Source organism: Buteo buteo, chromosome 1 (assembly GCF_964188355.1).
Source record: "Buteo buteo chromosome 1, bButBut1.hap1.1, whole genome shotgun sequence".
Lineage (NCBI taxonomy): Eukaryota > Metazoa > Chordata > Aves > Accipitriformes > Accipitridae > Buteo > Buteo buteo.
The window spans coordinates 14,767,988-14,779,419 of NC_134171.1; the positions used below are offsets into that span (position 1 = coordinate 14,767,988).

The 11,432-nt window shown below is 44.0% G+C and overlaps 1 protein-coding gene across 1 annotated transcript; it reads left to right on the plus strand.

The window, feature by feature from the left end:
- Positions 1 to 423: 423 nt before the first annotated feature.
- Positions 424 to 2,504, plus strand: DRD5 (dopamine receptor D5). The gene has a single exon (XM_075040965.1). The coding sequence runs from the start codon at positions 424 to 426 to the stop codon at positions 1,882 to 1,884; it is 1,461 nt and encodes a 486-aa protein (XP_074897066.1). The 3' UTR covers positions 1,885 to 2,504.
- The last annotated feature ends 8,928 nt before the right edge of the window (positions 2,505 to 11,432 follow it).

The window sequence follows — 11,432 nt, forward strand, 5'->3', positions numbered from 1 at the left end:
CGCCAGCCCGGGCGGGAGGAGGCGGCGGCGGCGGCGGCGGCGGCAGCCGCCACCTCGAGGAGCGGGCGCGGAGCGGGCACCCCGCGGAGGCGAGGAGCGGCGCCTGAGCCGCGGAGCGGGTACCCCGAGCCGGGGGGGGAGCCGCGACCCCGAGCGGGGGGGGGGGAGCCGCGCCGAGCCGCGGGGGCGGGCAGCCCGAGCGGGGCGGGCAGGGGGGCGAGGAGGGCGCGACAGGCAGAGCGCGGAGCCCGGTGCGCGGCTGAGCCGCGGGGCGGCGGGGCAGGGGGGCGGGGGGGGGGGCCACCGGGCAGGGGTGGCGGGGGGGCAGCGGCCCCATGGGGCCGGGCGGCGGGGCGGCGCTGGCTGCTCGGCGCGTCCCGGCCGCCGCCGCCGCCGCCCCGCCGCCGGCGGGAGCCGCCAGCCATGCTGCGGGGCGGCCGGAGCCCGCCGCTGCCGCCGGCGGCGGGACCCCCCGGCGGGGCGCGGAGCCCGGCGGGCGCCCCCGGGGCGGCGCAGGTGGCGGCGGGCAGCCTGCTGGCTCTGCTCATCCTCTGGACGCTCTTTGGGAACGTGCTGGTGTGCGCGGCCATCGTCCGCTACCGGCACCTGAGGAGCAAGGTCACCAACATCTTCATCGTGTCGCTGGCCGTCTCGGACCTGCTGGTGGCTCTGCTGGTCATGCCCTGGAAGGCGGTGGCTGAGGTGGCCGGGTACTGGCCCTTCGGGGCTTTCTGCAACGTCTGGGTGGCCTTCGATATCATGTGCTCCACGGCCTCCATCCTGAACCTGTGCGTGATCAGCGTGGACAGGTACTGGGCTATTTCCAGCCCTTTCCGCTACGAGAGGAAGATGACCCAGCGGCTGGCTCTGGTGATGATCGGCGTGGCGTGGGCTTTGTCCGTGCTCATCTCCTTCATCCCCGTCCAGCTCAACTGGCACAAAGGCGGCCACGTTGCGGCCGGCGGTGACGTCGGAGACGGATTTGGCGCTGGCTGGGCAGCGGCAGGTGCTGTCACCACCTGGGCGGAAGATATCAGCACCACGTGGGTGACGTTAGCAGCGATGAGACCCTCCGAGGGGACCTCTGGCAGCAACGATACCCTCGCTGGACCGTCGGAGAGCTGTGACTCCAGCCTCAACAGGACTTACGCTATTTCCTCCTCCTTGATCAGTTTTTATATCCCGGTGGCTATCATGATAGTTACCTACACTCGAATCTACCGCATTGCCCAGGTGCAGATTCGTCGTATCTCTTCCCTGGAGAGGGCAGCCGAGCACGCGCAGAGCTGCCGGAGCAGCCATGTCGACTGCCACCACCACACGAGCCTCAAGTCCTCCATCAGGAAAGAGACCAAGGTGTTGAAGACTCTCTCCGTCATCATGGGCGTCTTTGTCTGCTGCTGGTTGCCATTCTTCATCTTGAACTGCATGGTTCCCTTCTGCGAGAGCCCACCCAGTGACCCCCACGCTGGCCTTCCCTGCGTCAGCGAGACCACCTTTAATATCTTCGTCTGGTTCGGTTGGGCCAACTCCTCTCTCAACCCCATCATCTACGCCTTCAATGCTGACTTTAGAAAGGTCTTCTCCAACCTCCTGGGATGCGGTCAGTTTTGCTCTAGTACTCCAGTGGAGACTGTTAATATAAGCAACGAGCTTATCTCTTACAACCAGGACACCCTTTTCCATAAGGAGATAGCGACTGCTTACGTTAACATGATCCCAAATGTGGTTGACTGTGAGGAAAACCGCGAGGACCCTTTTGATGGGATGTCTCAGATCTCCCCTGACCAGGAGATTGCCACTGACTCTGTCTGTGAGCTGGACTGTGAGGGGGAGATTTCTCTAGGCAAAATAACACCTTTCACTCCAAATGGTTTACATTAAATTGCATCCTGCCCCGGTCAGTTCTTCTTGGATTATAAAACAAAATACTAGCGCTGAGTGGAAAAACCTGCTTGATTTTACGCTATAGTTTGGTCAGTCACTTCATGCTAAACTCACTTCTATGTGTAGCACTTTGCAAGGTGTAGACGCTGTCATACAGGGAGCTGGCAGCACCAACTTAGTTCAGCACTTCCGCAGGCTGAGAGAGGACCAGGCAGTCGCGTTGATTAGCTGTGGTGAGGTATTGTGGTATAATTACGGTCAGTTCATGTTTATAACGTGTTTGCAAATGGAAGGTGCCATTGTCAGTGCTAAGTATTGCAACTTCTAAAATCAGGGACAGATGTGGCTGGCATAGACAATAAATAGAAAAAAATTCTAGGCTGTTTGTTTGTTCAGATCTTATGTTTCTTTTTCTCTGTTGTGTTTCGTTTGGTTGGGGTTTTTTTGTTGTTGTTGTTGTTGTTTTTTAAAGATAGAAATAGTGAGGTGGTGATTTGGATGATTATTTAAATGCATATTTCTGCCAAAACAGTTCATGTGAAATCCATGTTCTCCTAGGCGGCGTTGTTGCCTATGATATCCTTGCCATGTTCCCAAATGAATAAATAAAAGTTACATTGATCAAGGGGTTATTATCTTTCATTTATCACCCTGAAAGGTTTGCAACAAGTATTCAAACTTTAACATTCCTATTTGAATGGTTAGAGTGACTAACAGTCAAACCCTATTATTTTAAAAGCAAGGTAGTCTGTATAGAAAATAAAATTTTTCAATAAAAGCAAGGCTCATAGGAATGATTGACTTAAATGAACTCTTTTATATGGCTCTACTTAAAGCTAGATGTATGCCTGTTTTCCTTCTTAGTATTATAACTGATGCTATACCTCTCTGCAGCTAAGAATATCAAGTATACATATCTACAAGCTGTTAAAGCTTTCCACTTAATTCTATACGTGAACTTACTTTTTAAAAATACTATTAATGAGAAGAGTTTGGTGATGGAATTAGGAGCTGAATGTGTCTATAATCAATAACTGTGTTTGAAAATGATGCTAATAATCTGCATTTCCCAGTGTAGACATTAGAGAACTTATTCAAGCCAAGAGAAGAAAAAATGCCGTTGATGTATTTTTTTAGTTACGTACTTATTAACCAGGACTTAAATATACTTTAAGTGCTTTGACTCTACAAAACATTTTAAAGCAGACTTTAAATACTGTAAAAGAGTATTTTAAGCTCTGTTTCTGTTGAAACATTTACATCAAACTGAATATTGTATTTAGAAACGTTTGTAAGCTTTCAGCTCGGAAACGAAAAGCGATCTTATTTCCAAGACAAATGATCAAAGGTAGTGAAGGCAATACCAATATTTATTTCAAGTTTTGGCTCACAAAATGAGCAACATTTGAATTCATTTACCCTTTAAAAATACCTGTGCCACGAGCTGAGCAGATTTAAATCAAACTGTAGGTGCGGATTCAGTAGCACTCCCTCCTAATGGCCCCGACCTGGGGTCTCTCCCATTCTCCCTAACTGGGAACTGAAGGACTGTATATGATGTGTGGGGCAAAAGTAAGATCTGCACTAGGCGGCATGGTTCAGGGGAAGTCGTTTAACCAGGTGCTGGGATTTGTGAATGTTACAGACTTAGTACTGAGCATCTTTGGAAGTCAAGCCCTTAATACTGGTTTGGGGATTGTCTTGCTTCCCCTTGGGATATGAGGTGGAGGAAGAGCAGGAGGCATGGGATTGAAATCCCTCCGTGGTTGCCTCTGCTGCAGTCTGGTTTTGCCTGCAAGTGACGTTCTGTGTGTGTAGTCTTTGATATTAGCTGGTTGTACTGTTGTTCTGGATTATCTTTTCAACTGCTTGTCACTGAAGATTGACATCTACCTGAGCGTTTTCTTTGCTGTTGATAGGAAATCTCACTGTAATATCCCCTTACAGCTGTCCTCAGAAAAAAGTATTGTGACTGTGGCTTAGGGAAGCTTGAAAAACAGAAATCTCATGCCCAAAACCAGGTTCAACCTACTAATAGCTTGACATCGAGGGTGAGTATGTTATCATTCCTCTACTAAAGCGACGATATGTTGCCAGGAGTTAACCATAGTTCCACCCCTGCTGGTTAGATAAACTTGCCCAGAATAAAATCATTTTCCCACATAAAAATGAAAGAAACTGCTTCTGGTGGTGCAGTGATGAATTATCCCAACCAGAATTCAGATTTTTGCATTTTCTAGTTACTACTCAAATTTTGAGGCTAGTACAGCATGTTAAACTTTCTGGGTCTGTGCAAAAAAACTATGATACCCAGATGCAAGAGGCACAGGCACCTGGTGCTGATTCCAGCTCCCGGGGCAATGCCTATATTTTATCCAGTTTTGTCCGTATTAAATCAGAGACAGCCCGGGGAAATGGAGAAGGAAAAACATGATCTCTTCCTGAGCACCTGCCTGCCAACAGGCTGTGCAGTCTGATGCTGCGCGTTACGCCCTGCTCCAGCAGCAGTACAGCGCAGCAGAACAGTTTCAGTAGTAACAGTGAAGAGAGCGTCCCCCCACTTCCCTCAGCAGCCTTTCCTCCTCAAAATAATCCCTGTACTGGTGGTATGACAGTTCCCTTGGATCCAGTTGCCTGCAGGTGTGGTGGAGGGTTAGATGTGTACAAGAAGATGCTCGTGCATCCCCTAGGCAGGTGTTTTTCTCCTTGTCGAGGCTTTACCTGCCTGGGTTTCTGGAATAAATGGGTGGGCTAACGCTGGGATGAAGGAAGATGACGTCTCCATCGGTGGGTTTATGTAACAGCTTTGCACAGAATATTAGAAATGGTCTTAGATCTGAAGGAAGGCTGTTTTTAGCCTGCCCTCAGAATTTGGGAGCATGATTAGGACAACACAGAAAACTGGTCAAATTGCCACTTTCCTTTACTAATGTTTAGTTATGACTTCAGCTGGTAAATGAATTCTGATGGTGGCTGTACGATGTACTCTCTCTCCTTGGAATATGTACCTGTCAGGGGGCTTCATTTTTTGGAGCCCATGAGCATCAGAAAGGGAACATTTCTGCATCAAAAGACAGAGAAAAGGTACTTTTTTTTTGCTGAAAGCACAGATTGACCTTACAGATCTGAAAGAAAACCTTTTTCTTGGCTCATAACATAGGGACAATTTGTTGCTTTTTAATGTGTCTTAATTACTTACCACTGACAAAGCTAGAGTATTCAGAATTAGTAAGATAAACTTTTAAAAGAAATGTGTATCTCGCCTTGAACTACAAAAAGGGGCAGGCTGTTTTCATGAAAACATCCCCAAAAAGGATTGTTTTAACTTGTTTCTCTCAGATGAAACTGCTGCCCTACTTTTTTAATGGTTTCCCTCTTAAGGACTAATGCATCTGCCTAGCCGTAGAGCAGAGTTCATTGGAAGTGCAAGTAGGTTTTTATAATCCTCATATCTTTCTGGTGTCACTCTGGAACTCATCTGTGCCAATGGTTTTGTGCCTTCCATCAACATGTTTTCTTCTGTGAAAGTCACCTTGCTGCTGTCATGCATTTTACTCCCTAATTAAGCACAATCACTTATTGCTGGCTCAGTTTTGGGTTTTTTCTTTTTTTGTCCTTCATACTTTAATGATTTGAATGTACGGTGCAGTTTGGCTTTGAGTCATCATTACTTAATCTAGTCCTAAGTGATGGCTGACCTTCAAGGTCCCAGATTATTTTCAGTTTCCATTTTGTGTTACTGTTTAGAAATCTTACCTTGCAACGTGTGTCACTGTTAAATTACCTCTTAGCCAGCCAAATCTTCTGTTAGGGCTTACTCTGTTACTCCTGGATAACTCCATCCCAAAGGAGAGTCAGCGTATCAGTAGTCTGTATGTTTTCTGTCTGAGTTAACTAATGACAGAGGAGTGTTCATTTTCGTGAAAGAAGAGAACATCTTGTGTGAAATGAACAAGGTATCGAAGCTGGGACATGTTGGACATGAAAGTACAGTGGTTTGTGTAAAATGCTGCAAACACCACGAAGATTCTTTCACTATTCAAACCCCAAAAGAGCTTTCAACAGCTCCGGCTTTAACACGGGATGGTGGGTTGCATAGTGGGTTTTTTTTCCCCCAAGCTAAAGAAATGTAGATGACTTTCTCAGAGGTGAACACAAACAAAACACTTTCTAAAGGGAGAAAAATTACTGCTCCCTACTGAGAACTCATGTATTTTTGTAACATATAACAAAAAAAAGGCTTCAAAATTAGGAAGGCTCCTTGTAGAAATAACACTAAGCACAATCTTACACCATTTAGGAGTCAATCATGTATAAACTCAGCATTCAAGAGTCTGACAAGACTGGAGGCAGTGTTCAGAACATGCATCAGACTGGAGGTTTGAGGGGTCACAAGTCCCTCAGCTGTTTGTATGTGCCAAAATTGCCACTCTTAACAAGGAAGGCATTTTGTCACCGTCACACAGCAGGCAGGGTATACACCTATGTTGGTGTTAATAATTATGCAGAGATTTTTTTTTCCTCTGAGGCCATCTTTGCTACTGTTTAATTGGATTCAGCAGATCTTTAAAATTATTCAGTGCCTATTTAAATCAGCAGAAGACCTCAGTGATGGATGTGGGCTTGGGTCACAGAGCAATGAAATTATTTCTCCTGGCTTCTTATGAATATTACTACTGGTATTCTCTGCTAGTGGATGATGACATGTTAAAGTTGGCATGCTGAACAAAACATTTCACCAGCTGCTAAGCAGAAATAATTCTTTTATTCAGATTTACTTACTTGTTTTCAGACTTTCCAGGGGCTTCACAAAGTCCACACAGAGCATCTCCACTTTGATCGTATCTCAGATCAGCAACAACTGGTTGCATTTTTCGTGCCCTGGTAACTATACAGTGCACTATGCTTTTATGAACAGAATTATGCCCCTCTAAGTTTAAGCTGATCTTTTCAAAGGTGAGGGTATACTTTTGGTCTAAAAGCACTGATGTGCACAAAAATACCTATAAATGAGGACATTTCCATTATTAATGGAAATAAGTGCCTTTTTCTTCAGCCTTTTGTTTATTGTAGCAGTGGTAAGATTGCAGTGAGCAATAATGGGATTAGTGGTATAAAGAGTGGAAATACAAATAATATTATCATCTGAAGCAGATGATGGATTGTTTCTTTTGGGGAGCCTGCTGGCTCTCCCAGGATAGTTTAGTTTAATAGAAAATTTACAAGATGATTTTATCTTGTTATATGTCTAAATCCATTCTAAGTTGTGACTGGAGATAACGTTCAATAATATTTATAGCAGACAAATAGCTGTATAAGGAGGATAAACACTTTTATGGACTTAATCATTTATAACATGGCCATCAGTGTCACATTTGTGAGGTTTGCAAAATATAATGCAGTAATAGTAAAATAATTAAAAATTCTAGTCCATGAAAAACATTTCTTCCTATGAATTATTCCCCACTGTTAACAACAAATGCTTGTTTTTATCTTGTACTGCACTCTCATTGCAACCAGAAGAAGCTGGAATGCTCTGAACCTGCTACTAATAATCTGTTGATTTATGTTAGGAGAAAGGTCAGAAAACTAAGGAAAGAAATGGCAGCAACATGTACAGATAGGTTCAGTTTGCGTGAAATTGGTCTAGTGTCAGCCAGCCCATGCAGGGGACTGCATGGCAGTGACCCATTCCTGCTGCACAAGGACCTCATCCTCGACCACAAATGCCAACTCTGTAGACCTTGGCTGCGTGGTAGACCCCTTACTCCCAAGGTGGATGCTCAAAATCTGCATGTAATGCTTAGGAAATCTGAACTTTTTAACAACTGCTCTGACTTTCATTTACTACATAAAAGAGAAACCACACTTTTCTCTTTCGAGGTTATGCTCTGAAAAAAGTGGTTGCGAATGGCATCTGGTTGGTGTAGCCTCCCTGGTTTAACTGCTGGCTGGTTAGTGCTTGAACCCATGTGGCTACGATAGGTGCTTGGGGTTTCGGTGACTGGACTGCACGTATCTCATAGTTTAGGGGCCTAATATTGAGCAGAAGAAATCCTAAATTCATAGAGTGTTTCCAGAGCCCCTGAGGAGGCTGGTGGTTGAAGAGCAGAGATGAGCCTTGACCGCAGCCCGAGCTTGGCTGCTTCTGAGGACATTGGAGGAGTCTAGTCTGCAGCTCACCTGCTGCAGTTTTGAAAACATCCCGTGAGCAAAATATTAACAAGGAAGTTCAGCATGCCCTCTTTTACCCTTTGACCTCATTTTTCCAATCTGAAGGGTTTTTAGTAAGATTAAAAATCTACATTTCTAGCTTTTTGCCTTGACCTTTCGCTTTCTCTGTTAACTTCATAGAATTAGTCTCCTTCGGTGAACAGAAGCTCCTGGCATGGAGTTAGCTGCTTGGGTGCCTCATCATCACCAAGTCTGGAACTACCTCAAGCTACACTTAAATTACATTATGTCTCCAGCCCAAAGGGAATCTTTTAGATCTTCTTTTTGTTTTTGGTTGTTGTTGTTGTTGTTGTTGTTTTTTCCAAGCGACAACATTTCCCTCCTCAACACAAGATTATTCACCAGAAACATAATTTAGAGGACAAGTGTAAATAGAGTTTTTTAAAGCTTTTAGGGATTGTGCTTGATTATACAAAATGAGAATGGACTGGTATTAGGCATAGGGATAAACAGAGTTTTTTCTACAAGAGGTTTAATTTTTTGCTTTTTATAGAAATAAAGTCTGGATGTTTTCATTGTGAAGAGTATATGCATTTGATTTTATACACTTACATGTGTGCATATGTTCTTTTTTATATGAATGTATATACACACACAAAAATATATTTCATCATATTTACAGGGTAATTAACTATCTCTCTCTCCATAAATACAAAATGTGCAAATTCATCCAGAAGGAAGCAAATCAGATCTTCAAATTTTACTATTATTCTTTCATCACAACAATCAAATACAAGTACACAGTCTTCCCAGATGTTCCAAAGGCGTTTTGGCTGTTTAGAGTTGCAAATCATTGAAAAGCCAAACTTGAATTATGCAGTGAGAGGGAGCATACAAAATTCTTTCTCTCAACTACTTTATATTCAAAGCATTTTTATAATGATTTGCTAATTGATCTTTATCTATAAGCATTTTGAGACAGATAGCAAGAAGAGGAGATGATTTAGAAGTAGTTCTTAGATGTCTTTCAACAACAGATATTAAACAATGCCTTTGTCTTTCCGATTCGGTGAAACAAAGGTGCAAACTTCTGGATAGCATGCAAAAAGTTTCTGGTTCATCAGAAGATACAATGTATTGCAGAATCTTTCCAAACATCCAATTTAGGTAACAGTGTCTGAATTTTAAAGGGCATCTTGGGTAGAAGTATGTTCTGTATTAAACAACTACTTTGATAATTCAAATAATGCCCTTCTCTTAAAAATAATATTTGCAAAGGGCCAGGGTTTTATAGTCAAATGGGATAGAAAAGTGCAAATTCGAGGACCAGCCTAGCAGCACTGAACAAAGTAAGCGAGATTGAACGTGCTGGCAATAGCCTTCAGTATGTCAGTACTATGATTTCTTTAATTGGTGCAAATTAAGTATCGAACATAGTCAAAATCTGCTGCTGTGTATTGAATGCCTATATTCATTGTGAAAAGCTGATCTCCTGTGGTGACTTGTAACATGATGTTGTGGAATTGACTCTTAGTGACTCAAGTGCAAATCTGCCAGTGTGCAAGTACAAAAGATGTGGGAGTTCTGCTTTCTGCTAAATACAAGTGTTAGCAATATTTTTTTTCAAATATAGAGGTACCAGCTTCTACTATGGGTTTGCCTTCTAAGTAGAGATACTTTTGTACAGTGATGGGACAGTTGGAAATGAGCTTAAGAGACAGAAACCTTGACTTCATAAATAAATATTTATATATCATGTAATATCTAATAGGAAGATATTCATTTCTGTACTGCACAAGTCTCATGCTGGTTTACATCTTTGCAGGATGTGTCTCTTTTTTTTTTTTTTAACCTTTCAGTGGCTTCTGTCAGGATATCCGGCTGATGGTAACAGGCTGCAGAGATCTGCAGAATAAACTTCAAAATTTAACTGTTTTGCTTATGTACTGTTTGGATGAGAAGTGACAATACCTCTGCTTGAACGTATTCACCATGTTAGCACAAAGACCTGCACCAGGTGCAGCTCAGCATCTCATACCTGCACTCCCTCTGGATCTGTGCACAACAGAGTCTTGGCCCAATAGTGTCCCAGGCTTGAGAAGGGGAGAGAGTGCCCCTGCTCGCACTGCAGCTCAGCAGCTCTCCTTGAAGGTTGCAGAAGCTTAATCTCTGTTTTCAGCAGGGTATCTAACCACTAGACTATGATACACGTTGCAAATACTGTCCTTACTGGCTATGTTTCTGAGTCAAGCTAAATGGCAGGCTCTGAGGGTGCTTGGCAAATCAAGCAAGTGGCAGCAATGTGGGAATACCTAGTCTCCAGGTGCCAAGCCTCCATGGTTGGGAAGGTGTCTCAACAAAAATGAAGGCCAGTGGTGATGGTACAGCTTTAGGCACTTGGAGACAATATTGCCTTAAAAATCAGCTGGGTGTGGAAGTGCGATTTTTTTCAAGACTGGTGTCCTGAACTTAGGCACCTAAATTCCACATAAATGGAAATGTAAGCAGTTTAATACCTTCTGGTTTGCAGATGTATTTACTCGACTATACCTGTACATGTTGCAAATGAATCTGGATGCCAGCTGGACAGGCTTTGAAATGCAACATAAAAGTGGGTAAACTGAATGACTGCAAGCACAGATTAAGCAGGATCACCCCTTCTCACTTGTGAGCATCGCCTGGTTCAGTGTCCGCTTTATATTCTCTCGCGGTGAGCTGAAGCAAACCACTGGCCCCCACATACTACCACATCCATTCATGCACAGGGGCTATTAAAACACTCTGGAGCAGGATTTTGCAGCACTGGGACCGATGGATGTAAAATGAGGACCATCCTATGCGATGTGCCCCCCAGCTCGGGCTGGCCGGAGAACAGCTTGTGCTACATCTGTGCCTCTTTGCACATTCAGGCAGCCTCGGGGAGGCTAAAAGCTGCCCTTAACTTCACATTTCTGGGCTGAGAGCTTTATTTTGTGGCTCAAAGAGGCACAGCCGACTTTCAGTTGCTTTTTTAAAAGACGGTATGCTTCAGTGCCTTGTGTATAAAAGAAAATGTGATGAATTCAGTGATGGCAGCAATAAAAACTTTGTAACTTTAATCTACTGGGACAGATCATTCAGTGGTGAAGATGATTTAAGAGATGACTTTGCCATTCTAAAATTGTCTTTTTTGTTGTCTCTCCTCTCCTCAATTTCTTAGCATATTAGCTGGAGCACCAGAGAAAGTTGTTTGATACAGGAAGAAAAGTTATTTTCTATTTGGTTAGATATAATAAATTGTCCTAAAAGTGTCTGATAGTCTCCTTAGGGAGCTGCTAATCAATAATTGGAGGAAACCTACTTTCCAGATCTCTCTTCCAGCCAAGATCTCA

What these genes read in the sequence shown, in the direction of transcription:
- DRD5 (XM_075040965.1), top strand. Translation starts at nt 424, where the DNA reads ATGCTGCGGGGCGGCCGGAGCCCGCCGCTGCCGCCGGCGGCGGGACCC.